General features: G+C 50.7%; 4 protein-coding genes across 7 annotated transcripts; 2 read left to right on the top strand and 2 right to left on the bottom strand.

The window, feature by feature from the left end:
• The first annotated feature begins 349 nt into the window (after positions 1 to 349).
• On the top strand, positions 350 to 5,797 carry Creb3 (cAMP responsive element binding protein 3). Its single transcript, XM_050155982.1, has 9 exons — positions 350 to 676; positions 764 to 920; positions 995 to 1,065; positions 1,181 to 1,270; positions 3,342 to 3,448; positions 3,557 to 3,625; positions 4,932 to 5,016; positions 5,100 to 5,184; positions 5,272 to 5,797. Exons 1-9 carry the CDS (start codon positions 524 to 526, stop codon positions 5,595 to 5,597), a joined length of 1,143 nt encoding a protein of 380 aa, XP_050011939.1. The 5' UTR covers positions 350 to 523; the 3' UTR covers positions 5,598 to 5,797.
• Positions 5,729 to 17,397, bottom strand: Gba2 (glucosylceramidase beta 2). 2 transcript variants are annotated; one of them, XM_050155975.1, is made up of 17 exons: positions 17,063 to 17,397; positions 12,969 to 13,060; positions 12,673 to 12,788; positions 10,058 to 10,276; positions 9,531 to 9,770; positions 9,213 to 9,315; positions 8,914 to 9,067; positions 8,714 to 8,839; positions 8,347 to 8,519; positions 8,048 to 8,152; positions 7,724 to 7,831; positions 7,471 to 7,622; positions 7,247 to 7,353; positions 6,993 to 7,135; positions 6,801 to 6,916; positions 6,518 to 6,709; positions 5,729 to 6,275 (listed from the first exon to the last, which is right to left on the bottom strand). In XM_050155975.1, the coding sequence occupies exons 1-17, from the start codon at positions 17,395 to 17,397 to the stop codon at positions 5,997 to 5,999; spliced, it is 2,760 nt and encodes a 919-aa protein (XP_050011932.1). In that variant the 3' UTR covers positions 5,729 to 5,996. The 2 variants fall into 2 exon arrangements, with proteins under 2 accessions (XP_050011932.1, XP_050011933.1); XM_050155976.1 differs by having other exon boundaries at positions 9,531 to 9,765; positions 17,063 to 17,118.
• Positions 17,398 to 17,897: 500 nt separating this feature from the next.
• Rgp1 (RGP1 homolog, RAB6A GEF complex partner 1) lies at positions 17,898 to 26,346 on the top strand. 3 transcript variants are annotated; one of them, XM_050155980.1, is made up of 9 exons: positions 17,898 to 18,040; positions 18,421 to 18,555; positions 18,875 to 19,011; positions 19,269 to 19,352; positions 19,463 to 19,612; positions 19,825 to 19,971; positions 20,176 to 20,303; positions 20,461 to 20,650; positions 21,685 to 26,346. In XM_050155980.1, exons 2-9 carry the CDS (start codon positions 18,440 to 18,442, stop codon positions 21,906 to 21,908), a joined length of 1,176 nt encoding a protein of 391 aa, XP_050011937.1. In that variant the 5' UTR covers positions 17,898 to 18,040; positions 18,421 to 18,439; the 3' UTR covers positions 21,909 to 26,346. The 3 variants fall into 3 exon arrangements, with proteins under 3 accessions (XP_050011937.1, XP_050011938.1, XP_050011936.1); XM_050155981.1 differs by having other exon boundaries at positions 17,997 to 18,141; XM_050155979.1 differs by having other exon boundaries at positions 18,003 to 18,147.
• Msmp (microseminoprotein, prostate associated) lies at positions 22,134 to 23,078 on the bottom strand. The gene is made up of 3 exons (XM_050155990.1): positions 22,949 to 23,078; positions 22,608 to 22,716; positions 22,134 to 22,314 (listed from the first exon to the last, which is right to left on the bottom strand). Exons 1-3 carry the CDS (start codon positions 23,076 to 23,078, stop codon positions 22,134 to 22,136), a joined length of 420 nt encoding a protein of 139 aa, XP_050011947.1.
• Positions 26,347 to 26,630: the final 284 nt, after the last annotated feature.

Raw genomic sequence — 26,630 nt, 5'->3', positions numbered from 1 at the left:
GCTACTCTAGCCGCAGCTCTCGATGCTCGGGCGGGCGCTCGCTGAAGCCTGGCCGCCCCTCCCCGGCAGGAAGCGAGAGTACAGCGCTCTGGAGAGAACGCCAGAACTAAACTAGAGTTCCCTTTTAGACTCTTAGTCTTCTTTTTTTTCTAGCTGGAGGCGAAGGCGGAGCCGGATCCCCAGAATCCCCGCCCTGGGGTGTGGGAAACTGTAGGGACGTCCCTCAATTTGCATAGCTCCCGGGACGTGGCGCAGCTCACGAGCCACTTCCGAGTAGGAGGGAACTCCAAGTTCCAAGATGCCATTGGGCTGGGCTATTGATTGCATCTTTTCCGTTGTGTTGGAAGCTGAGGAGGCTAGAAGCTGGGAGGCGGCTGTGGTTTACTGTAACCATTAGGCCCTCGGCCCTGCCCTCCGGAGAAGGGTGACTAAGGTAAGTCGAGCCGATTTGACAGTTAGACTGAGGGGTCGTGCCTAAGGTTCCGAGATTGTATCTGCGCTCAGGGATTTCTATCCGTGGATAATGGAAATGGATCCTGGTGGTCAGGACCTGCTGGCTTTGGATCTTGATGATCAAGACGTGCAGGACTTCCTGCTAGAGGAAAGCGGAGATTTGTGGACTGCGATCGAGCAGGACGTGGAGGCTCCGCTGGACCTGGAGCTGTCACCTTCCGAGGTGGGTAGGTGTTCTGAGTGGGAAAGCGAAGCGACGTCCGTGAGACCCAAAGGTACAGAGATAAACCAAGGCCTGTGAATTTGTTAGAACTCCGGGCAAGGCCTGAGCGACTGGGAGATAGAGGACTTACTGAGCTCTCTGCTCAGTCCCTCGGCATCTCTGGATGGTCTCAGTTCCGCCATCTCTTCTATTCGCCACGACCACAACTACTCCCTCTCACAGGACCATGTCTCCATAGATCTAGGTGGGTGTGAAATGTTAAGTTGTGGGGGAGGAAAGAGCTCACAGGCCTAGCCAACCCGACTTTCGCTTTTGCAGATCCTGAGAACTTCGAAAAGGAGGGGTTCTGCGTGACTCCACTGTGTGTGGAGGAAACAGCCACAGAACAGGTACTGGGCTTGGGTTTTCAGGATCAGCTCACCTTGCAGGACTGGGGTCAGATTCCCCCATTCTTCTCTGACATCCCCATGCAACCCTGCTCTCCTCTGTGTCCTCCAACCTTAGGGGATTTCTAGGCTGATACTGACTGAGGAAGAGAAGAGGCTCTTGGAGAAGGAGGGGATTTCTCTGCCCTCAACACTTCCTCTCACTAAGGTAAGGTTCCTGTTGCTGGAGCAAAACCTGGAGGGGGATTTATGGCCCAAGTAGGCAAATTCAGTTTATTTCATATCAGTTACTTAAAAAAGGACTGAGGTCAGAATCCAAGCAAACTTGTTGCTAGCGGGAAATTGGGTCGCGTAGATAATAGGCAAGAAGCAAGAGCAGTTCCTGATCTTGTAGGGCTTATATAAGTTTTGGTGTTCCTTTCAAAATTACCAGTGTGTGGCTTGGTTGGAAAAGGCCCTTGCTGCCCTGCCGGACCTAGTATCTGTCCCCAGGACCCACAGGATGCAAGGAGAGAACTGACTTCCTACTAGTTTTCTGATCTCCAAACAAGCCCACACCCACATACAAAAATAATTTTTGAATGTCAGCTAACATTACTATAGGGCCTTGAAAACGCCAGCAAATGAAGGGCCTTTACGGATATCATCATGACCACCCCACCTCTTGCTCAGTGGTAGAAATGTCTGAGAGTCTGAACCAGCCTAACAAAACAGTTGTCAAAGCCGGCCATGATGGCTCACACCTCTCTTGTCCCAGCACTCAGAGGCAGAGACAAGAAGGTCCTCGTATGTACATTCAAAGCCATTTCCCAAGTGCTGGGATTACAGGCAGACACTACATCTAGCTTTCGTGGCAAGTATTTTTATGTCATTTTTATTTTTAATGTTTTTGGTTATTGAATTGTTTGTTTTTCTTTTTTTTTTTTTTTTTTCAAGACCAGGTTCTGTGTAGCAGCTCTGGCTGTCCTGGAACTCACTTTGTAGACCAGGCTGACCTCACTGAGATCTGCCTGCCTCTGCCTCCCAAGTGCTAGGATTAGAGGTGTGCATTGCCACTACCACCCAGCCTCATGGTATCTTTGGTTAATGTAGATGTTTATTTATGGCTGGAGAATCAGGAGTTAAAGGCCAGACTTAGCTTCAGGACGAGTACAGGCAAGCCTGGGCTACGTGAGACACTGTCTCCTGTCCCTCCACCACCATTACAAGATGAGTGAGTAAAATATTAGTAAGAAAGAAAAGAGAATTTGGAAATGATCAGTAGTGGTGCTGTCCTTAGGACGGTGACTGTCATGTTCTCCTTGCTACTGGTCAGACCACACCTTAATCCCCCACCCATTTCGAGTTGAATATAACACCTCCTGCTACATCCTCAGTCCTGCTTTTTGAGAGATGGGCTTGTAAGCCCAGGCTGGGCTGGCCTTAGACTGTGTACTGGCCTCAGACTTTGAACTCCTAATCCTCCTCCTACCTCCCTAGGACTAGATTACAGGTGAATGATATCACTCTTGGCTAGTGTCCAGATTTGACAAGATAATATAAGAGTTAACAACTTCACTCAATTTTAATTTCTGGAAAAAAAAAAGCTTAAGTGGCTTAAAATAAGGATTTATTCTATATAACCCCAGAGACTATAGGTAAATCCAATGGAGAGAAATTATGAGAAGATTCATGTTGGCTTAGGATAAGAATGGATTTTTGTTGTTGTTGTTGTTCTTAGTTTTGAAACCGGTTTTATGTAGCTCAGTCTGGCCTCAAACTACTCTAGCCAAGGATGGTCTTGAAGTCCTGATCTCCTCCCTCTCCCTCTCAAGTGCTGAGATTACAGGCATGTGCTAACCCCTAGCTTAAGAGGAATTTTTTAAAATTTAATTAGAGACTGGAAAGTGGTTTAGAGCACTTTCTGTTCTTCTACGGGGTTCAGGTGCAAGCCCCAGCACCCACATGATAGCTCACAACTGCCTATAACTCCAGTCCTAGGGGATCTGACACCCTCTTCTGGCCTATGTGGGCAGCAGGCAGACACATTATATACAGACATACATATAGGCAAAACACCCATACACATAAAAGTAATACCAAAAAGTAGTCTGGCTTTTGAGTGTTGAACACCTGGTCCTTGGAGACATACACAGAGAAGGTGGATGTGTACTATTCAGAGAAGCTGCAGTCTTTCACTGGGAAGAAGGCTAGACTTAGTTGCCTTCCAACACACCTATATAATACGCTATGTATATAACAGTACACCTTGGATGACCTTTTTTCCCATCTTCTCTTAGGTGGAAGAACAGGTTCTAAAACGCGTACGGAGAAAGATTCGCAACAAGAGAGCTGCTCAAGAAAGCCGCAAGAAGAAGAAAGTGTATGTCGGAGGGCTGGAGAGCAGGTAGGGAAGAAAGAATATGGGGGAAACCGGAGGCTTTAAGGTTTTTAATATTTTTTTTGAGTATTCAATATTCACAGGCAATATTTTGATATTCATGTTATCCTCCAGGGTCTTGAAATACACAGCCCAGAATCAGGAGCTGCAGAACAAAGTACAACTTCTAGAGGAACAGAATCTGTAAGCAACCATTTATAGTCATTTTTAAAAATCTTGTTTTTTTTTTAAATCTTTTTTTTAATATTTATTTATTTATTTATTATGTATGCAATATTCTGTCTACATGTATGCCTGAAGGCCAGAAGAGGGCACCAGACTTCATTGCAGATGGTTGTGAGCCACCATGTGGTTGCTGGGAATTGAACTCAGGACCTTTGGAAGAGCAGGCAATGCTCTTAACCACTGAGCCATCTCTNGTGAGCCACCATGTGGTTGCTGGGAATTGAACTCAGGACCTTTGGAAGAGCAGGCAATGCTCTTAACCACTGAGCCATCTCTCCAGCCCTTGTTTTTTTTTTTTTTTTTTTTTTTTTTGAGACAGGGTTTCTCTGTGCTTTGGAGCCTGTCCTGGAACGAGCTCTTGTAGTCCAGGCTGGCCTCGAACTCACAGAGAGGCCTACCTCTGCCTCCTGAGTGCTGGGATTAAAGGCATGTGCCACCACTGCCTGGCTTAATCTTTATTATTTTTTTTTTTAACAATTTTTACTTTATATGCATTGTTGTTTTGCCTGCACGTATGTCTGTGTGAGTGTCAGGTCCTCTGGAACTGGAGTTACAGCTGTGAGCTGCCATGTGGGTGCTGGGAATTGAACCTGGGTCCTCTGGCAGAGCAGTCAGTGCTCTTAACTGCTGAGCGAACTCTCCAGCCCCCACACTAATTTCTTAATGCTTTCTCACTCTTTCCACTGTTCCACACTTGACTTCTAACTAGATAGCTCCTAAGTACAAAAACCTGGTGGTTGGCCTTACCAGGTCTCAAGCTCAGAGCAATGGGAAATAAATTTACAAGTAGCTAAAGAGAAATTAAGTATCAAGATAAAGAAAGGGAAGGAAGCAAAGACCAAATGGAGGTGGTTGGCATCAGAGCAGCTACGATTTGGGCATGGGACTGGGTAAGGGAAACATTCTAGGTGGAGAGAAGACAATGTTTGTGTTCAGCTGGAACTCTCTAGCATGGTGGTGGTGTCCCAGAAAGTAGAGAACACAGTACCTGGTGAGGATTGCATGCATAGTTGATCTGGTGTTATGAGAATTCTGAAAGGCATTTGCAAAGGGGTTTAAGTCAAGGCAGCAAAGTTTTGATTTTTTGTTTAAATAAGGAACAGGCAGTTGTTCACAAAGGAGAAGTCACTTGGGAACAAAAGGCAAGGAAGTCGAGGGACTGGATCTTCTGCGCTAGTGGAGGGGGTGGCTAAAGTGGAAGGGTTTCACTGTGACTCGGGTGCTCGGCCAGGGCATGCTCACCACTGTGTCCTCTCTCCCTTAGGTCCCTTCTAGACCAACTGAGGAAACTTCAGGCCATGGTTATTGGGGTAGCGAACAAGAGCAGCAGCGGCAGCACATGTGTTCTGGTGAGGAGGAGGACGGGAGATCCTGTCCTGGGCAGAGACAGGGTGGTGACCACAACCCTCACCTCCTTCTTCTTGTGTTCCAGGTCCTGCTGTTCTCTTTCTGCCTTCTTCTTGTACCCGCTATGTACTCCTCTGACACGAGGGGGAGTGTGCCAGCTGAGTATGTGGGTAAGAGGCTTAGGGACACCTTTAAGGCATGGGCTGTGGTAAAGGGCTTCTTCTGTGTTGTCTCTTGACAAGCCTTTGTCTCTTCAGTTTTGCACCGTCAGCTCCGTGCCCTCCCCGGTGAGGACCAGGATCAGATGAAGCTGCCTACCCAGCAGTCAAAGGTACCGACGGACAGCACAAACCAGCTACTGGGTAGCTCAGAACATACGCTCCAGGCCTCCGGCAACTTTACCTGCCTGCTGTACGACGCGCCTCAAGCAGAACCACCTCTGCGCTGGCCACACTTTGATCTTTCCTCAGAGACCCCCTTTGCAGGCCCTGACCATCCCCTGCAGGCAAATCTTTCAAATGAAGAGGGGTGGCTGCCTACCCACAGCCCTTCTGTCATCTTGCAGGGCAGGTTTTCAGGTTAGATATAATAGCATGGGGGATCCTCAGCCTGAGGGTTCCTGTCTGTATTCAAGTAAGACGGAATGGGGGAAGAGCTGGCCTTTGCTCCTGTGCCCTGTTAGGATGCCTGGGAACTCAAACACACCACACTTACTAGATTTATGGGTCTTTTATTTATGCCTATGTGTATCTGTTGTTCCATGAATAGACTTGGAGAAATTTACTGGCCTTGACTATTTCATCCACAGAAGGAACGGGTAGGGTAAGAAATAAATAAGTGGTTCTTCAGCCCCTTCTTACTGGCACAGTTGGGTAGGAAGAAGGGAAGGGGCATGATTGTCCTAGTGGCTCAGGGCTGCAGGAGTTGTGGGAGGAAGGAGGAGAGACCAGTGTGGGTGCTGGGCTTCCACAGTTCAGAGGGATCACTCTGGACTTAGGTTTATCCAAGATTTCTTTGGTCCATACTCAGTCTCTGTGCTTAGTCCTACGCCCTGTGTGACGACTGGCCTGCTACCCTTTTTATGCTGCTGCTGTTGCAGGGCCAGCTGCATGGCCCAGATGCTCAGTGGCCGCATGTAGGCCAGTGAGCGGAACACTCGCTGCTGGCAGTAAGCCTCTGGGGTCTGGAAAGCCAGGCCCAGACGTTCCCATACGGTGCGGTAACAGCCTTCAGCTGTTCGGAAACCTTCCCAAGTCAGACCCTGTGGGGAGAGGTAGAAGCACACATAATAACTGGCTCCCATGGTACAATTATCTCTGGTGAGCAGATAAGATAGTATGCCTTTTGCTCCCAGGTTAGAACTAAAGGCAAGAGGTGGAACACATACCAGGGAAAAGGGGACTCAGTGGATGGATAAGATGACTTTAGGATGTTCTAAGAATAAATGGAAGTTTTCTGGACCACAGTACAAGTGGTGAAGGGATGGGAAAGAGAATACATTACCTCTTGGATCATGGTGGCTGCCAGCCCGTAGACCACACCCACCCAGACTTCATCAGACTGCACACTGGATCTGTCGGGAACACCATGAGGCTGCATCCCATTCACAGCCCCCATAGCTCCTCCTGCAAAGGCCTGGACATTGAGCTCGAAGATGGTTTGGAGAGCACGGACCACGTGCAGGGTAGGAAATACCTAGGGGAAGAGAAAAGGCAGAGAGAGAGTCTCTTATACTTGCTTCCCACCTCCAGGGAAACCCATCTTTCTGGCTTTTCTAGTCTCTCACCTCAGTGTCTCCTTCTCCCAGGCCGCAGGCCCTCAGAAACCACTGCCCAGCACACTGGTCAGACATGACACTACGGGACTGAGGCTGGGAGCTGCTGTCGTAGTTGTAATAGCGGCCTAGAGTAGAAGGGCAAAGTAAAGCTGCTGTGTGCGTGTAGATGGCTTTGAGATGCCCCAGGCTGCTCTCACTCACCGTTCCAGAGCAGTCTCTCATAAGCTTCTCGGCCTCGGCAGAGAATGGAAGAAAACTTATCCCGGACATCCTGGGCCCCACACAGAACAGCCATCTGAACCATCACAGCCACAGCAGCCAGCCACAGCCCTCCACAGTAAGCACTGATCAGGGACAGGGGCTGGGGTGAGACTGGCAGCTCCAGCCCCTCCCAGGCATGAGTTCCTCCCATGATCAGTTCCCCACCTCAGACCTGGAAATCCCTATCCCCCAACCTGGGGCCTGTGGCGACCCATCCATCATAGGTCTGGTCTGCATAGCCTCCGTTCTCAATGAGTCCATCCTGGTCCTTATCAAACTTCATTTCAGACTCCATCACAGCCTACAGGGTAATCAAGACACTGAAGATGTAGGCTCTAGGAAAGATGCTGGCTATCTGGGCTCTCCCGAGACACTATTATGTCCCTGGTATACTGGACACTATATACAGATGCCTTACCAGACACACAGGCCACATGTCCTTCAGGAAGCCTTGGTCACCTGTCAGGTAATAGTCCCGATAAACTTGCAGCACAAACTTCAGGTTCAAGTCCTTCCAGTCGGCAGTGTCATGAATCAAATAGGCATTGACCCGGAGCCATGGCTCGTCATCTGTGGGAGGGGAGGGGACCTGGTTTTTCTGTGTCGGTGGACAGGAATGAGGGAATAAAAACTGAGAGAGGAAAGTTGACTTGGGGATAGCGGAACCGTACCTGGGTCCCCGATGTCATGAGGGATAACGTTCTTCCTCTTCACAGGTGCCACCGCTCCACTCATCAGGTACCGTCGCCTTGTCAGGTCCTCCTTGAAAGTTGCCAGAGCTGGGGGAGCAGATACACAAGTAGGTGAGGGAAAGCAGGAAATGGGCAGCTGGGGCGGGTCATAGAGCTGTGTGTGTGTGTGTGTGTGTGTGTGTGTGTGTGACCCAGAGGAAAACCAATAAGCAGGATGTAGTATGCTCAGGGCAAGGGGAAGGACATCATTTGAGAGACTGCAGAGGTTCAAGGGTAAAAGACGCTAAGAGGAGTCACCCTCACCCATATCATACTGTAGACTGAGTTCAAGTTTGGGCCACAGCATGACGAGAGCAAAAGAGGCATAAAAGTGGACGTCGTACGTGTTGTACATGCGGTACTCCTGGCCTGGAGGGGTGACAGAGACACTGTTGCAAGAACCCCAGCTCCCTTTGATAGCCCTTCAGGAACTGGAAGAGGGCACAGTCCTCCTCCCCATTTATCCCTTAGCCCATCATTATCTTGGGACAGGCAAAAATCTATCATCTTCCTTTATGCAGGACACTAGCTAGCCTGACACACTCCAACCCAGCAACCCATACCCTCAAGATAGCCAAATCGCCCATAGTCCTGCAGAATGGGGCGGAGCTGATACATGCTCCCTCCCAGCTCCTCCGGTAGAGAGTCTTCAGGAACTTCCAGCCATACTGTGCCTCCATCAGCCAGGAAGTATAATTCATTGAACAGTGCAGATTTGTACCAGGCAGGCAGGGATCTGGGAAGCCAAGAAGAGAGAATAGATCTTTATGAGCTTCCCAGGATAGAAAGGATTCTAGAGTTCAGAGGAGTAGGGGCACTCAGTGAATCCCAGCACAGCCCTACTGATGGGGTGGGGTGGGGGGTAGAACTAGATCAAGTCCTATTGGGAGTAAGTGCCTGGGGAAAAGTACAAGAGGTCTCTACTGGCACCTGTCATCCAATACTGGGCTCTGCCACGCTGAGATTCTCTTCTCCCAGTCTGCATACTGGCACAGCGCGTAGTGGCTAAGGGCAGGTGCCACATCGCCGTCTGAACCAAAGAACCGTGTATATCGCCTGAGATGGAAAGAAAGGCGTAAGAAGGGGTGCTCTAGGTCAGAACCCCAGTGCCTCTGGACCCCTGCATTTACCTGTAGTGGACTTGGCCCTTAGCTCCAAACATGATCCTAGGCATATCCCAAGCCAGTGAAAACTCCAGGCAGCACCGGCCTCGCGGTGGCAGCTCGCTGGAGATACATACAGCCCCAGCGACACCCTCTCCTTTCTGCGAGGGGGTGCTCTGGCCTAAGAAGCACAGGGGAATCAACACAGGCCCTCCCTAGGGACTCCCAACTCAGGGACAGGGCTAGTCATTATCAGGTCTCCCACCCTGGTCCTAAGACAGGACACAGCCTTTCCCCCAACACCTCCCCGCCAAACCCCCCATCACCAGCAGGGGAGTCCAGCTGTCCATCCTGAAGTAGGTCCTGCCACACCTGCTGCCCAGTGCTGTCAGGGTCAAAGGCTGTAATGTGGGTTACGGTGGCGTCTGCCTGTTAAGGTGTCAAAGACTCAGTGAAGGAAGTACAAGGACCCTGGATTCTGACTAGCTCTTCTGCTCCTCTTACACACTGTCACCTCCGAGTTCCAGAGGCAGGGCTGTGATGAGGATGGGACTTGGGAGCTGATGATATGAAAAACTAGGTTCAGGGTCAGGCTGTGAGGGCTGGGGCTCAGCGGAGAGGTATAGTGCAGACTTTTCCGTTACCGTGCATCGTGCAGCCACAGCCATGGTGTAGGGATTCGGGGCGGTTGGATGATGCAGGAGTAGCCCCTGCACGGTCTTCCCATCCCGCTGCAGACAGAAGGGCTCATTCCATAGCCCTCCTGCGGCATCATCTTCACCCCCTAGTCCGTTCCGCATAGAGAACATGATAGACACATCCAGAGTCTCGTCTCCTTCGTTTTCTACATCCCACACAAAGACTCCTACAGGGAGGCAGCTGTCCTGGGGATAAAAGACCAGACTCAGGCTCAGTGTATCCATTCTTGGCTCCACTCCTCAGGATCAGCCATGGGCATAGAGAACCTTTTCAATTATTCCCTGCTACACTCCTGTCTCTCTTGCATCTCCCATATTCCTAGGAGAACAGCCTACCAGAAGATTTTGAAGGCTAGCATTAACTGGACTGGGAAACCAGTGTGATTGATGCTCACAGCTTCAATCTGTCCCTTTTGTCTGTAGAGGTGGACCAACAGGAGGGAAGGTCAGGAGGAAACTGGAGGAAGCCTCACCTGGTAGTCATGGGGCAAGATAGGTGTGATCTGGCGGCAGGTGAGAGTGACTTTCTGCCCAGGAAGCTGATAGACTGTCCAGGCTCGGGGGTAAAGGGCATGGTAGAAAGCAAAGTGACCACACAGGCCCCAGTTCCAGCTGCGCAGGACACTTGGACGCTCCAGGGACAGAACTTGCTGATACACAGTCCGCCCATCTCGGCGCAAGCATACTGTAAACTTGATGGAGAGAGCAGACAGGCTGCAACAAGTAACCCACGAGCAACACACCCTGGTCCCCCACCCCCCAAAAGCGTTTCCTCCCTTCTCAGACTCACCGCCAGCTCAGTGAGCCACCACCATGTCCTGCCTCCCCCTCCAACTACCTCTCCCTTCATGCCTGATCTCAGTACCTTAATCAGGCCTATACTATCTCTGCCTTTTATGGCAGCAGAAATCAAGATGTGCCGATCCCTGCTTAGCATGTTTCAGTGACTCCTATGGCACTCAGGCTCAATTCTGAACTCTAAGCCGACTTCCCGGTCACACAAATACTCTCCAGTCTTTGAGCATCCTTTATTTCCTCTTCATAATCTGCCCATATCCATCTCCATCTAGTTAGATCCCGTCATCCTTCATCGTCTTCCTCCTTCTAGCAGGAAGCCGGCTACCCTGTTATGCCCTATTCCTCTTTATTCTGGTATTCAGTGAATTATGTCACCATGTTTTTATTTGCTTTCCTGTGTCCCAGTTGTCCCCGTGGCTTACTCTGAAAGCAGGGGCCATCTCTAGCTTACTGAAGCGGTCCTCACAGAGCTGTCGTGTGTGCAAAGAACAGGCCAAGTCTCTGCAGCACTGTCTGTGTTCTCGGTACTGCACGTCCCCCTCATAGTGCAGTCTCCGTTTTCTCCAAGTCTCATTTCTCCAGCAAAACTTTAGGCTCCAGAAGGGAGGAATGCTGGGGGTTTAATATCTCTTTCCTTGGTCTAAACTATGCTTGGTACTTTTATTGTATGTAAAGTTTTTCTTTCCCTTTCTTTTATTGCTTTTGAGATAGGGTTTTGCTCTATAACCTAGGCTGGCTTTGAACTGGTGATCCTCCTGCCTCAGTACCGGGATTACAGATACGGGCCTAGCCATAAAATAAATTTTTTCATTTTGCTGGTAAAGTACAAATAGTCAAGACCACCAGCTCTTTGTCACAGAGGTGACTGGCTCGGAGTCCCATCCTTTCCCTAGCATGCTGTCTTGAACATGTTACCAATGCCCTCTGGATCCTGTTTCCTCATCTGTAAAATAATCACTAAATGGTACTTTGTGGGCTCATTAATATAAACATCCCCAAAGCCTACCACAGAGTACTGACACAGTATACAGGCCATAATTACCGCAGAGTCATGCTTCCAAAGGCATTCCCCTGGGAATACAGAAGAGATGAGGCAAGCACTGGGGTGGAGCATGGGTACTGAGTACAGCCACTAAACCTGAGTTGAGAAGGATACTGGCATCAACAGGTTTAAGACCTGCCAGTCATCTCCCCTTTGAAGATAAGCTGAAGGCGGAGGCATCAGAACTTGCTAACTCAGAAGGGAAGGTCATCGAGAACTATGATGAAATGCAAGTCATATACTATAAGATAAGGCCCAGATAAGATATAGAAATAGAAATGAAAATCCTGAAGCTTTAGAAAAGTAAAGACAGCTGGAGAGGGGGGATTTAGGGAGTCCTGGGCAGACCTCAAGAGATCTGCAGCAGGGGAGCTGACCTTTGGCTAAAGGTTTATCTAGGTAAGGAGAGTTAGCACTGTGCATCTGTTTTCAGCATGACTTTTTAGGTTTTCTTTTACCCCTTCCAATATTTTTAAATGTCCTTTCTGTTAAAAGGGGGTGGGGCTGGCCAAGATGGCTCAAACAATGAAGGCACTTGTCACCAAGCCTAACAACCGGAGTTTGATCTCCCAAGCCCACATGTGGGGAAAGAACCAGCTCCTTCCTATCAGTTGTCTCTGACCTTCACCCCAGGCCACAGCGTGCAGACGCCACAGTGCATAGTGCACATAACTATGTATGGAGGCTGGAAGGGAATTTGTAGGAGCTGGTTCTCTCCTTCCTTCCACCAAGTGGGTCCTAGGCATGGAATGCAGGTTGTCAGACTTGGGTGGCTTCCCCTCCTTGAGTCATCTCACTGCACCCCCACCCTTTTATTTTGAGAGAGAGGGTTTTAGGTAACCTGGGCTAGTCTCAGCCTCACTGTGTAACTGAGGCTGGTCTTGAACTCCTGATACTTTTGCATCCACTTCCCAAGTACTGGGATAGGGATGTGCCATCCCACGCAGTTCCAAATGTTCTTTTAAGCCAGTTTAAATGTTCCAGAAGTTTCTGCTCTTTGGAGGGTACTGCCTGAGCTAGAAGACTGTGAGCTAGGCAGGAAACATGGACATGAGAATTATCAGGCAGTTTCCTCTTTCAAGGAACATGGGTTCTGTGTTCATCTTAATGTACCGTCCATCCTAGCACTGGGCTGGGTATACAGCATCCTGAAAGCACTCATTGAACTGAACCATGTGGATGTCTAACTGTACATCCCATGCTAGTTAAGAGCCACAACTTTGCCTGCCCCCATTTCCTGGCCCTTACTTGGTCCGCAATGACTGTCTGGTGCTGGTACATTCCAGGATTAAGTTGCCAACGACAAAACTGGCCTCTCCAGCCCCGGGTGATAGTGCCTCCTCCAATGCCACCCAAGGGACAACCTGGAAAGAAAATCAGGATGGTTAATGGAGAATTAGAAGAGGAAGGCAGGCCTATAGCTCCTGTCTGGGCTCTAGGGAATGGAGCCATGCAGTATGCATGAACTGGAAGCCTCTTTGCCTGCCTCTGCAAAGCAGAGAAGCCAGACCCGCTCTGAAAAGGGCAGCTGAGCTGAGACTCACCATAGATCTGTCTCAGGGGTACAGAATTGAACATGTCGATGAAAGGGGTCTTCTTTTCCACCTGGGTCTTCCGGTACCACCACTTCAAGTACCTGAGGAGCCAAGTGTCAATGTGAGTAGGAGGGTGAGTGTGCTGCTTCTTTTTTAAATGTATTTGTTATGTACACAGTGTTCTGCCTGCATGTGTCCCTGCAGGCCAGCAGAGGGCACCACATCTTACTACAGCTGGTTGTGAGCCACCATGTGGTTGCTGGGAGTTGAACTCAGGACCTTAACCTCTGAGCCATCTCTCCGGCCCAAGTGTGCTATTTCTTATAAGCTGCAGTCATCTCCCTTTCTCTTGATACTCCGCTGTGATCTCCCACTAAATGCCCCAAGAATGTCAGGCTCCACGAACAGTCCTGTAACCAATCATAGCATTCTGAAGGCTGAGGCAGAAGGATCACAAGTTTGAGGCCAGCATGGGCTACACGATAAGACTCTGTCTCAAACAATAACCTAGGACCCATCACTGTGTCTTCCAAACTGTCTTCCTCTGGATTATCCCAGTTGCCCAGGTACTGGTGCAGGATGCCCTTGTTTCTCCATCCTGGGGAGAACTGATTGTTCTAACTCCACCACCACTGTGTTAGCTCAAGCCCCAGGAGCTTTTGTCTGTGTTGACAGGGCTAGTTGCCCTTCCCTGACTACATCCTCCACACATCCCCCTAATTTCCAAACAAGCAGAAGCTGCCAAAAGGACTTCCTCTTTTAAAAATGACTTTATTTATGATTATGAATGGTGACAAATTAGGGAGACAAATGGCCTCAGCGGAAGATAGCTGGTGATTATGTATTCTGGACCGCGTCCCCTTAAGCCCACGCCCCCTTCAATTTAACTGTAAGTTTTCAGATTGTGCTCTTTAAAAATACCCAGTAAATTAACTGGGCACAATGGCTCACACCTGTAAAACCAGCACTTGGGGTTGAGGTTAGCCTGGGCTACAGAATGATTTCCAGGACAACCTAGGCATCAGTGAGAACCTGTCTCAACAAAATAAAACAAAATCACAATACCCCCTACAGTAAAGCTTTCTAAAAATGTCACAGTGTCAGCCAGGTGGTGTGGCCACACATTTAATCCCAGCACTCAGGAGGCGGGTGGATCTCTGTGAGTTCACAACATCCTGGTCTACAGTTCGAGTTCCAGGACAGGTAGGGCTACACAGAGAAACCCTGTCTTGAAAAACAAAAACAAAAAAGTCACAGTGTTTCCCTGTTCTTGCTCCTTGATTTGTACCTAATGAGAAAACAATCAGGACTGTTGCATACAAGTCGCTGGGTCTATTTTCAAGGCCGGCACCCCTGCCTTATCCTACCCTCTGGTGTCTTCTTCATACGTTCTCATTCATGATAGGCTGCTAAGCAATCATTTTAGGCCTAACATTCAGTCACATCTAAGCAAGTGATTGGCTATGCAAACCCTCAAGCTTCTGTTTCCTCATCTACAAAATGGGAACAGCTTCTGCCCTTGTTACCTCCTGTTATCACCGAAAGATCAAATACCCTAACAGATAAGAAAGTCATAAAGTCGACTATTGGTGACAGGTATGATTATCGCCACACACGATCTCTTCTCCTAATTAGACACTGCCTTGTTATTTCAGCGTGTTCCTCACGTGAGCATGACATTTGGGGTAGGGGACAGTGACCAAGACGAGATGAATGTCACCCACAGCTCTAAGCACAGGACAAGGCGCAGGGCCTGCAGCCTGTAAATATCTGTTGAGTTTATAAATGAATGGATGTACAAACATTTGACATAATGGGAGACAGACTGGAGCGGGAGTTGGGAGGGAGAAATGGATGAAAAATAAGGGATGGGGTAAATTCTGGGGGCAAGGTAAAAGGCGTGGAAGACAAGGGATAGGTGGTGGCAAGTCTGAAGGTCCTCTGCCAGTTTAGAGGCGCTAGGACAGAATGAGAAGCCAGAAAGGACTGGAGAAGAATTATTAGATACTAAGACAGGCAGAACAAAGGACTACCTAGTAGCAAACATTACTGACTGAACTGACTGGCTAAAGGAACAGCAATCAAAGTTGAAGCTGCGCCTTCAGTGACTGTCCTGCCAGTGCTGCTGAGAGTGCTCCTGAGTTCAGCTCACTCCAAGGGGCTCCCTGTTCTCCTTCGGCAGCTGGCCATTCCTGACATACCCAGTCTTCTCTATAATACCAATCCCAGCTCAGAAATGACCATTCTGAATTCTCACCTTCCTTTAACCTCAACCTAGGCCCTCATCCCATTCCAAAAGCCATGTGTTGATGATATCCACCCTATCCTAGTATGGGAAGCCAAGGTCCAAGGGGCTGAGCAAGAGCTTGAGGCCTCTGTGACTCAGCTCATATTTAGTGGCTAAGAGGCTAGGATGAATGTACACCTGCTCGCGACCTTATCCTGATCACATGCAATCCACCGTGCTTGTCTCAGTACCCTAGATCCCATCCTGACAAAGGCTCTGGGATCACAGCTGGGCTGGAACAACATGATGGTTAATTCTTACAACTTGCTCAGCTCTGGAGTCACCCAGAAGACAAGCCTGTGAGCATGCCTATGAGGAACGGTTGTCCATATTAGGTTAACCGAGGTGGGAAGATACTCCTTAACTGTGGCTGACACCACCCGTGGGCTGGAGTCCTGGAGAAAGAAAGCGGAGTTCTAGCATTCATTGATCTCTGCTGCTGGCTGTGATGGTGTGACCAGCTGCCTCTCATTCCTGCCACCATTACTTCTCTGCCATGACAGAATGTACCCTCAAACTACAAGCCAAACAAATGCTTGAATTACTTTTGTCTGGTTTTGATCATAGCAATAAGAAAAGTAACTAGTCCAGGCAGTTTCATAAAGGGCCTAGAGGAATGATTCTCCAAGACGGGCCACCCACAGGAGCACCAGGCCTTCTCATTGCCTAGGGCTAGGGCTAGTTAGGTAAGTGGATTTCCCACCACAGTCCCACAGCACTGACTGGGGCAGGAAGGTTTAGTAGACGTTGCTGGGGTTGAGTTTCTCAACTTTTATGCCTCCCTCCCCAGCACTGCGCTTATATGCAAACTGACTCAGAATGACCTCAGAATGATGCTCTGTCTTTATGGCCATCTGTTCCTATTAATGGGTATGGCTGCTCGTCACTAGCCTTCCAACTCCTAGGGAATCCAGAAGGGTTCCATAGTAGCTGCTCTGGAGTGTCTGTGACCTCTGGGATAGGAGGACAAGCCAAGGCTGGCTCTGGAAGACTTACCTACAATACAATACAACACAATGCTGGGGATGCCCGAGCACCCCAGGCTGGAAGTCATCTTTAAGGATCTGGGGGGTATTCCGGTGGAATGTGTGCTCCCTACTACTGTGCTTTATCCCCAGATCTCCCCATTTTTTACGTGGGGGATGCTTTCACTGTTGTGTTCAGGTCAGGTTTGCTCTGAACTCTTAGGTTCAAATTAATCACCCGCCTCAGCTTCCCAAGTAGGTGACACTATATGCGTGCACTACTTTGCCCAATTCCAATTTTGCTTCTTTTGTATCAGAAGCCCTCTGTCACAGAATAGAGTGAACTTGTCCTCCTCTCTTTAGGGTTGACAAGAGCCAGACAGCTATTCCAGGAGTCAGGGCATGAGGACAGAAACAGATGAAGCAGTGCATGCTTAATAAGGTACAGAAGGCTTCAGCTGCTGAGGGGAATGTCGGCTGGAGAACTCACAAAAAAACACTGTATCAGGACAACAAAGGCTGGTCTTCTACTTTGCCACAAAGTATAACTAATCTCAAAGTGAAGTCTGGGAAAGAGGAAGTGCTTGGGAGGGAGCCTAAATGGGGAAAGACTGACGGCAGGACAAAACACTCTTTCCCTTTGCTGCAGAGAAGATACTAGGAAAAGGGGGTTTCGAAAAGATGCTCTTCAATCTCCCCCTCAAAAGCTGCAGGGGTAAAGAATGCAGGGGATGTGGCACACTTGACTGGAACCAGGAGCCCACCTACTTGATTACCCTTCTCCGCTTATGCAGGGAGTCTTGAATGGGAACAAAGGAACCAAGGCATTCTAGGCGACCGGATCTACTCACCTCAAGCCCATACCGAAATGCTTTACCAAGTTGCTTAGAGAGACGTTGTTAGCTTGAAAGGGTTTCCTCTTCTCTGCAAACTCATGAGCCAAGCAGATCCGCCAGCCAAAAGAAGGCACCTGGTAGCCCCTAGCATTACCCTCGTAGGAGGCCATCAGCTGCCCAGAGTCCTCTGAATTGCAGTAGCCTGGCTCATTCTGGCGTCCACTGTCCTCAGGGCTCCCGCAGTCAGTAACCCGCACAGCCTTAGTGTCCCCAGTATTTTCAGGGCAATAAACTTGAGGATCTCCTTCGGCACAACTGATTTGCTCTGAGGCCGGTACACAGGTTACCATGTTCACTGGCTCCTGGGTCCTCACGACCCCGGGGGTCTCGGGTCCCTCTGACACCTTTCTGACGTTTCGAAACGCGGGCACCAGTTGCAGTTAGGGCCGGACGCTGGGGAAAGCCGTAGGAGGTTGGTGTCCGGGTAAAGTGTCAGAGAGCTCTTGCTGCAGCAGTGGCCACAGCAATAAAGTCGCCGCGGGCTCTCTTGGGTCGCGACTCTAGATCCTAGGCGGGAAGGGTTGGGCCTTGTTGTCATTGGGCCGTGGCGAATAGCTCGCCCGGCCGAAGGCCGACCGGCTCAGCGGACGGGGGCGGAGCCGCGGTACCTGCCCGCAAAGCACCGCCCCTGGGCCCCGCCCGGGAGTTCGCGGCGACCCTGGGCCCCGTCCTGGTCCGAGGCTCCAGGGTCTCCAGGGCTGGGTGCCGGGTCCCTCCGGCCGGGATCCCCAGCGCCCGCGCTCAGGTGCCACCGCTGGGAGGGTGACCCGCAGCCCAGGGACCACCCGAACCCCTTCCGGTCGGAAGCACCCCGCAGGTCGGACCGGAAGGGGCGCCTCAACCCTGCAGTGTGACAAAGGAAGTCCCGCCTCTCCGCGCCGCTGACACCGCGGACGCCACCGATCTCCGAGCCGGTCTCGGAGGGGCGGGCAGGTGAGGACCTCCATCTAGGAGTCCGCGTTTGTATCCTGAGACGTGGCGCGCATCGGTGTCCTGAGCTAGGATGTGGAGCCTCGAGGGGAGCGGAGACAAAGGCAAAGGCAGGCCTGGGAGCCTGTGGGTGGCGGCGCAGGGGGCCTAGCTCGACTCTAGACGCGGAGAGGTCTGGGACTAGAGCGACGCCCTCACGCAGGCAGTACGGAGTCAGTATCCGTCGCCAGCTCCCCAAATCTCAGCTCTTCCCACCCGCACCGAAACTTGAAAACCCCTACTTCTTGCCCCTGGGACCCAGATCTAGACATAACCCTAAGTCCTAGACACTCCTTCCTCCTTTCCCCTTGTACTGACTTCTGGCACTTTGTGTTTCCTTCTAGATTTGTTTCTGGAGCTGCCATGATTGAAGTGGTGGCTGAATTGAGTCGAGGTCCTGTATTTCTGGCGGGGGAGGCTCTGGAATGTTTAGTGACTGTCACTAATCCCCTGCCCCCGACCGCCACTTCTGCGTCCAGGTGGGGATGCTGGTACTGAAGGTGGCGGCCCCTCCGGGAGGAAGCCTGGTATCGCTCGCTCCTTCTAAATCAGAGCTTTGGTTATCCTGTAACTACACTACCATCACCACCTACTTCCTCCTTGCTCGTTGAAGGGAAGAGCTTTTCAACAAAGACGTGGATGACATGGTCCCTACCCACCTTTCCTCCTCCTCCCTCTTTGAACTTGTTGCGCTTTGCATTGTGCAATGGTTTCACATTGGTGATCTTGTCAGGCAGTATCGGAGGGAAAGCATTTGTGAAGTCTCTCTTTTCATCCCTTCTTTTTCCTTTTCCACAGTGAGGCTCTGGCCTGGGCCAGTGCCCAGATCCACTGCCAGTTCCATGCCAGTGAGAGTCGAGTAGCCCTGCCACCCCCGGACTCTAGTCAGCCAGATGTCCAGCCTGACAGCCAGACTGTCTTTCTGCCACACCGAGGTTAGAGACAGAGTATTTGCCTTGGAGGGAGGGGAAGTCGTTGTCACCCAGGGGTAGAGTTAAGTTGTTCTTGTATGATGCAGTTACCAATGCATCAGGAGTAGAGGGGAAGATAATTTACTGATTTGGGGCTATGAGACTGTCCCCGTACCACAACAGAAAGAGTTGGCCGTTCTTCCCTGCCTCCCTTGCTGTGTGACCCTGGTCAACAATGGACAACAGAGTCATTTCATTGCACTCTTTCTTACTTTCCATAGGTGAGAGGGGTCAGTGTATCCTTTCTACTCCACCAAAAATTCTGTTTTGTGACTTGAGGCTAGACCCTGGCGAATCCAAATCATGTGAGTGGTTGTCCCCCAGCCCAGAACTGCCTTCTCAGTTCCCAGGAGGGGGACTCTGATGGCCTCCAGCTGCTCTGACTATTGTCCCCCACCCCACCCCCCACCTCCAGACTCCTACAGCGAAGTGCTGCCCACAGAGGGACCACCTTCCTTTCGGGGTCAGTCAGTCAAGTACGTCTACAAATTGACCATTGGCTGCCAGCGTGTCAACTCGCCCATCACTTTACTCAGGGTCCCTTTGAGAGTTCTTGTGCTGACTGGTGAGCCAGGTTCCTAGAGGGAAGGGGTGGGGTGGAGGCTTACAGAGCATAGTCCAAGGGGACCTGCAGAGACTCCTGGTGTTAGGGACAGTGCTGGGGATGAGGTGGGGAGTAAGCAGAGACCTTCAGCCTCCGCAGGTCGGACTCTCAAACCCAGTGTCTGTTTACATCTCTGATCCCTCCCGGCGTTACCTCTGCTCAATTCTGTCTAGGTCTTCAGGATGTCCACTTTCCCCAGGATGAGGCGGTGGCTCCAACCAGTCCATTCTTAGAGGAGGACGAGAGCGGCAAGAAGGATTCATGGCTAGCCGAACTGGCTGGGGAGCGCCTCATGGCTGCCACCTCCTGCCGCAGCCTCCGTGAGAATCCTTTCATAATTGCCCTGATCCAAATTTTCCCTCAGTGTGTCCCTGTCTGAAAAGTCTCCTGTCTACCACATCCCTTCATGGTCCACTAATATCTTGCCCCCATTGGAAAGAAAAGCCTCGTGTTCTGGCATCTGAGACTCATTCCTAGATATTCCCCAGTGTAAACTATAACCTTCTGGTATCTGTTCTCCCCAGATCTGTACAATATCAGTGATGGCCGAGGGAAAGTTGGGACATTTGGTATCTTCAAATCTGTGTACAGACTCGGCGAGGATGTGGTGGGGACCCTAAACTTAGGGGAAGGAACTGTAGCCTGTTTGCAGGTGAGAAAGGAACAGCTTTGTTGCTCTCGGCCCAAAGGGCTAGGGTGGAAGAGGGGCCTGCATGTAGAAGTGGAAATTGGGGTTCCTCAGGTCAGCCACTCACCTGCAGTCCAGTTTCCAAATGCCTGCTGGTATATGTCTCTCTTCTTGCTCCCAGTTTTCAGTAAGCTTGCAGACTGAGGAGCGTGTACAGCCTGAATACCAGCGGCGCCGCGGGACAGGAGTTGCCCCTTCGGTGTCCCACGTGACGCATGCCTGGCACCAGGAGTCCTGCCTCCATACAACTAGAACCAGCTTCTCCCTCCCCATCCCTCTTTGCTCTACCCCTGGCTTCTGCACTGCCATCGGTGAGAACCCGACCGTTGCTGGAGAAAGGAGTAGGGGAGTAAACGCTGGGCTTCGGGAAGTGTAATGGTCCTAAAATTCCCGTGTGACATGCATGCCCACATCCAGCCCAGCCCTTCGCGTTTTCTTACGTCTTTCCACGGGCCCTCTGTTACTTAGATGTGCCGACCCCTAAACCCTTAACAGCTTTATAAAGCACTGTTCCTGCCTGAGATGCACTGATCTCTGGCTTCTTAGCACATTTATTTCAAACTACCTAGTCTTGACTATCCTGACCTTGGGTTGCTAGGTAGTTGACACTGCTATCCTTAATGGCATCTCTGGGTGACATATTAACACACCAGGTTTCTTAGAAACAAAGTGTTTGATCGAAGCTCCTGCCCTGTGTCTTCTCTTTATGGATACAATCTGTTTTTTTCTTTTTCTTTCTTTTTTTTTTTTTTTAAATTGTTTTCTGAAGGGGGCAGGGTTTTTTGTTTGACTTGGAACTAACTCTGTAGACCAGACTGGTTGTGAGATTAAAGGCATCACTGCCTGCCTTTTTTTTTTTTTTTTTTTAAAGAGAGGGATTCATTGTAGCTCTGGCTGGCCTGGAGTTAATCCTGTAAGCCATGTTGGCCTCAAACTCATAGAGATCCACCATCTTCAGTCTCCTCTTCCTGAGCAATGGGATGAAAGGCGTGCACCATCACACCCAGTCAGAGAATTTTAAATCCATTCATTCATTTTCTTTTGTGTATGTGTCAGAGGACAACTTTCTCGAGTTGGTTCTTCCCACCACATGAGTCCTGGGGATCCGGTGTAGGTCGGCAGCCTTGGTGGCAAGTCCCCTTAACCTGCTGAACCATCATTATCTTTATTACTATGTCATAACTGTAATTTTGCTATTGTTATAAATGGTAGTGTAAATAAATATCTCTCTTTTCTGGTGGTCTTAGGGAACCCCGTGAAAGGGTCCTGTGGCCCATAGGGGTTGTGACCCATTGGTTGAGAGCCACCGTTTTAAAGTAGCTCTCTCTGTCTTTTCCTTTTACAGTGTCCTTGAAGTGGCGACTGCATTTTGAGTTTGTAACATCCCGGGAACCAGGATTGGTTCTTCTGCCCCCATTGGAGCAGCCTGAACCTGCGACCTGGACGGGGCCTGAGCAGGTGCCTGTAGACACCTTCAGCTGGGACCTCCCCATCAAAGTGCTTCCTACAAGCCCCACCCTGGTCTCATATGCTGCCCCAGGCCCCAGTACCAGCAGTATAACTATCTGAAGGTGGCCCACATGCCCACCGTGGCACTAGTTTCTTCAAGACATTGAAAACTCAACAGCTGGATCCGGTGGGGCCCGCTTTTCCCACCTGGGGCCCTGCCGCACAGCGATGAGAACCAGGCTTTCAGCTGTGGCATTGATTTATTTATTCAGAGTAAACGGGCAGCTGCTAGTGGTTTCCCTGGGAGTGGCAGCAGCAATGGGCAGTCAGCAGATGGGTGATCCTTTAGCTGGAGTGGGGAGCAGGAGCTCTAGGAACAGGGGTGTTAGCTGAGCCCCATTCTAGGTCGGGTCCTCCCCCTTTGCAGGGAAGTCGAGGGTCAGATTTTTGCACCAGAGAAAACTGACAGGTTCCTGCTTCCTGGCGCACTTCACACCCAGCGGGGAAGTCAATGGGATGCTGCGACCTAGAAAACCAAAGATTGGTAGTCGGTACAGTGAAAAGCCACCTCTATGGCGTGCCCTTCCCTCTCATAGCTGTCCCCCGCCCAGTGTCTTCCAGTGTCCCCCAGACTCTCCAGCTCAGCTCTCTATATAAGGAGTTTTTAGTTTCCTAAGCAGGAGTATTGCCCTCCAGATCTACCTCAACTCCCCTCCCTCCTTGGTGCCTTCACCTCTGTGGTCGCATGTTGCTCTCCTGTTTATTCTTGCCTCACAGAACTTAGTTCCTCCCCGACCGTCCTCCCTCTGGGTCACTTACGTGTCACAGCAGCCCACACCCACGGGGTGCAGACAGGTGCAATGGAAGCAGTCCTTGCGGAGCCAGGATTCACCCAGAGTGAAGTATTTCCCGTCGTAGTGGCAGGGAGCTAGGGAAGGATGAGAACTGGTCAGTTGGTAGGTGAGAATTGCGTGTGTCGGCAGCAGTCTCCTCTGGTCTAGGGTGGGAGAGAAGCCATGCATACTAGCCCTTGTTGTCGTCCCTCCATGTCACAGGTTGGAGGACTGAATATATAGATAGATATAGATATTCTAACAGGGTCGTCTCTGAGCTCTCGTCACCCCTCATCTTTCCCTTAAGCATCAAGCAGTCCACCTTACCTTGAGCTTGGAAGTAACACTTGCTGTTAACTCCTGGGTGCTGCAGGAGCAGAGACACCACCAAGCAGATGATCCTCCAGCCTCCCAGGATCCCTTTGCCCTGTCCAGCCCAGAGCATCCTTAGAGCCATTCCTGTAGCTCAGCTCTCTCAGACCCTTGCCTGGCTTTTGTTCAGATTCCTCTGGCCTTATCCCCTTGCTTTTCCTGCCTTGCTCCTTGACTCCTGAGTGTCTCTCCTTGGGCTCTGTCTCATACCATGCCAGTGCCCTCTGCTCTTACAGGCTGGGGATGTTTATAAAGTGAGGACCCTGGCCCCCTGCTGAGCAGAACTGGACAGGCTGTTGCTCTGTTTCCTGAGGTGAGGGCATGAAAACAAGAGGTCCTGCTTTTAACAAGCTGTGAGAGCTGATTCATGCCCCCACACAGCTAGGAGGAGGGAGGTGGCCATGGAAGGGGCACTGGACTGGGCACTTCCCCAGCTGGGAGGGGGATGGTTGAAGGCCCCAGGTGGTCCCCAGATCTCCTTGACCTGCAGAGAGGAAGCATTCCATCAACCCTCCCTCCACCACCACCACCAGGGGTGTGTGTGCTGGGATCCTTGCCTGGACCGGAGGGAGGCATTTCCTGGGGATGGCTAATCCTGTGCCCCAGCCAAACCAAGGAGCTGCAGCAGGGTGCAGCTGCCAGAGGCTCCAGGAGAGCAGTCAGGCATCTGGAGTGGAGGGCATGTTTCCTTCAGTTCCTGGGGTGGGGTGGGGGGGCAGGGTTTCCCTGGTGCATCTGAGAAGTGACTGTCCTCAGCATTATGGGGAGAGGGGTTCACCCATGGGCACCCCAAAGGTAAACTTTCCATTGTTTTTATACCCAGTGGGCAGCAGCTACAAGATTGCCCCATCCCTAGTAATGCCCTCCCTCAGAAAAGCATCTCTTCCAAGTACCCCAACAGATCATCCCCCTTCTACAGAGATGTGCCCTCCCTCACGATGGAGCAAGGCCTTGTGGGCTTTCGCCTTTGGCATCCTTTGAGTTTTGCAGGCTCTGGAGATTCAGGTGGTGACTCTTACTAGCCATCTGACCTCGCACAAGTTACTTCCCCTCTGCCATCCTTTCTTTTCATTCGTGCATTGCCAGCTCATGGGCTCATCGTGAGATAGCACATGGGATGTTCCTAGTAGCGTCTTTGGCCCGTGACCCTCAGAAAATAGCCTCTTCTTGAGGCTAAAGCTCAGAGACAAAATGTTGGTGCACTCTCTGGAGGACAGTAAGCAGCTTGCACAGCTGAGGTCTGCTGTTGTGAGTGCCTCTCCAGGCCACATTTGTGCTCCAAGGTACCCTACTACCTGCTTCGAAAGCAGATGTGGCCCTGTGAGCATTTTGGTTCCAGTCATTAACACCTGGAGTTCCTCACACCTGGCTTGAGCTGCTTTTCCCACCTCAGTACCTTGGGAAGAGGAATCTCCTTACCCTCCCACTAGCCTCAGGACTCTGCTTTCTCTTATTTGATCCTGACCCCCTTTTTTTCCTCGTCCCCTCATGTGAATTACTTTCAAGTCTCCACTGCGACACTTGTGATAATAGTTTATCGATTACTAAGGCCCTGATCTAACTGGTCTTCTTTACTTTTTACTTCCCCACATTTCAGAGGCCCCGCTGCTGTCCCCTCTCCTGCTCATAGGACGTTTGCTCTGGTTTTCCTTCAAGCCTGTAGTCCCATGCAGCCAAGCTTTACTCCATCCCCTCGTACAGCAGATCTGACTTACTTCCGGCAGGCTTTTGTAGAAGCCACCCTGCCTGCCATCTCTTCATCCAGCAGCCACTGTCAGTGCCCCTCTAATTCCTTAGCTGTCTTCCTCCAAGATACCTTTGGCTTTGGCCGGGGATGCAGGTCAGTGATAGAGTGCTTGCCTACCCTCTCCATGTCCTAGGTTCCCCCCCCCCCCCCCCCACACACACACAAATTGAGTGAAAGAAAACAAGATTCCCTTTTAGAGATGCTGTCAAGACAAAAACAAAGGAAAACTTAGGGTACACCCAGGTAGGCTCCTGTGTAGGGGCCATGGCCTTGACTCCCTGACATCTTGGCTGGAGAAGGGATTAGAAGACATCAAACAAGCACAGGGTTTAGCAGTCTGGTCATTAGTTAGCTTTTCCTCTGCTTTGGGGGAACCCACCTGAAGGCTGAGTGTAGGCTATCTTCTGCACGCACTACAGACTAGAAGTGGGAGCGAGTGGGAAGCTAGAGACCCTGGAGGCAGTGGAGATGCTGGAAGTGGACTTGGTGGGCACTGGTGTGTGAGCCACACTGCATTAGAAGGGAGGATTAGCCTCCTGGAATGCAGATGAAGCAGACATGTGCTGTGAGAGCGTCAGGAAGGAAGCTGGAGCTGAGCAGGACTACTTTCTGAGGTTGCGGAGCAGTGTAGAACTGATCGATGGCCTGGGCACTGCGGTAAATGTGTAGGGGTATCAGTGGCTTACGTCCAGCCCGCTGAGTCCTTGGAGAGCAGCCTTTGGAGCAAGGGACAGGGCAGGAGTTGGGGTGGGAGTTGGCACAGGCCACCTGTGCAGGGACAAGGAAAACATCCGCTGGAGGTGGGCCAGGCTGTGTTCCAGCAGTGCAGGCAGGTGCGCAGAGTGAGGAAGTGAGCACATTCCGGGGCTGAGTCACCCCAGCGCTGCCACTTTGCCCAGAAGGTACAGAGCATGGCCTTTGAAGATCATGGCTCTGGGAGATTTGAGGACCGAACCCGGGGTGGGGAGAGTCTTGAAAGAGCCCAAAGAAATCATGGAAGGGGTTGTCTGCCCAGCTGGCCCCACAGTGCGAAATGCAAAGCCCCTAAGTTCACAGCTTGTCTCTGAATAGAGACAGCCAGGCAGGGTAGAGCCTCTGGGAAACTTGAGGGGAGAGGCAGAGGAAAGATCCTCCAAAGGCGTCCTAGAGAGAGCAGATCCAGGAAAACTGGGAGGCAGGTGGTACAGCTCACCTGGGTTAAGCTTCTGAGAACAAAGCATCCAGCATCCCAGCAGTGGGGTATTCTGAGCCAGAGGTGCCTGTCCAGAGGCCTGTGTGAAGGACGGGCTTCAGGGAGTGTGGAGAGTTGAGTGATCTGGATCTTTGCAGTAGTTCTTGGTTCTGAAAAGGCTTGCTGTGATGGAAAAATGATGTGTGGATTTCTCGGGTGGACTGGGACATCGTGTTGGCCGGTGTGGCAAAGGTAGTGAAGGGTGTGAAAATGAAGCCATCTCTGTTTGCCGTAGTCACCAGCGCACGGAGAAATCTCAGGAGGGTTGCCACTAGCGTGAGGCTAACCTGGGCTACAGAGCAAGGCCCTATCTTAAAAAACAATTTGTCCTTACTGAATTTTAAAACAAAATCTTGAATAAAAGTTGAAAATCAATGTCATGTGTTTGATTTAAAACTGACACTTAGGTCACTAGGATTAGTTTTATGGGGTCTGGAGAGATGACTTAGGGTTTATGAGCATTTATACTTGAAGACCTGGGTTTGATTCCCAGCACCCACATGCTTGTTCATAACCATTTGTAATCCCAGTACCAGGGCATCTGACACCACACCCTTTTCTGATTTGGGGCACCCAGCATACTATACTCATTGTTCACGTACATACATGGATGGAAGACACTCATCCACATGAATAAACCTTAAAACATTCTGAAAGAT

The sequence above is a fragment of the Alexandromys fortis genome, unplaced genomic scaffold (genome assembly GCF_014885135.2).
Source record: "Alexandromys fortis isolate MF-2015 unplaced genomic scaffold, M_Fortis_MF-2015_v1.1 scaffold_92, whole genome shotgun sequence".
In the NCBI taxonomy this organism is placed as follows: Eukaryota; Metazoa; Chordata; class Mammalia; order Rodentia; family Cricetidae; genus Alexandromys; species Alexandromys fortis.
Note: the sequence above shows the minus strand (reverse complement) of the source record. Positions and strands in the feature narration are given on the sequence as shown.

What these genes read in the sequence shown, in the direction of transcription:
- Rgp1 (XM_050155980.1), top strand. Translation starts at nt 18,440, where the DNA reads ATGATTGAAGTGGTGGCTGAATTGAGTCGAGGTCCTGTATTTCTGGCG. An exon ending in TGTCTTTCTGCCACACCGAG is followed by an intron (nt 19,012 to 19,268) that starts GTTAGAGACAGA and finishes TACTTTCCATAG; the next exon opens with GTGAGAGGGGTCAGTGTATC. An exon ending in CCCTGGCGAATCCAAATCAT is followed by an intron (nt 19,353 to 19,462) that starts GTGAGTGGTTGT and finishes CCCCACCTCCAG; the next exon opens with ACTCCTACAGCGAAGTGCTG.
- Msmp (XM_050155990.1), bottom strand. Translation starts at nt 23,078, where the DNA reads ATGGCTCTAAGGATGCTCTGGGCTGGACAGGGCAAAGGGATCCTGGGA. An exon ending in GTGTTACTTCCAAGCTCAAG is followed by an intron (nt 22,717 to 22,948) that starts GTAAGGTGGACT and finishes ATCCTTCCCTAG; the next exon opens with CTCCCTGCCACTACGACGGG. An exon ending in GGTGTGGGCTGCTGTGACAC is followed by an intron (nt 22,315 to 22,607) that starts GTAAGTGACCCA and finishes TTGGTTTTCTAG; the next exon opens with GTCGCAGCATCCCATTGACT.
- Gba2 (XM_050155975.1), bottom strand. Translation starts at nt 17,397, where the DNA reads ATGGTAACCTGTGTACCGGCCTCAGAGCAAATCAGTTGTGCCGAAGGA. An exon ending in CATTTCGGTATGGGCTTGAG is followed by an intron (nt 13,061 to 17,062) that starts GTGAGTAGATCC and finishes TTGGCTCCTCAG; the next exon opens with GTACTTGAAGTGGTGGTACC. An exon ending in TGGGTCGCCACAGGCCCCAG is followed by an intron (nt 7,136 to 7,246) that starts GTTGGGGGATAG and finishes GTCCCTGATCAG; the next exon opens with TGCTTACTGTGGAGGGCTGT.
- Creb3 (XM_050155982.1), top strand. Translation starts at nt 524, where the DNA reads ATGGAAATGGATCCTGGTGGTCAGGACCTGCTGGCTTTGGATCTTGAT. An exon ending in CCATGTCTCCATAGATCTAG is followed by an intron (nt 921 to 994) that starts GTGGGTGTGAAA and finishes TCGCTTTTGCAG; the next exon opens with ATCCTGAGAACTTCGAAAAG. An exon ending in CAACACTTCCTCTCACTAAG is followed by an intron (nt 1,271 to 3,341) that starts GTAAGGTTCCTG and finishes ATCTTCTCTTAG; the next exon opens with GTGGAAGAACAGGTTCTAAA.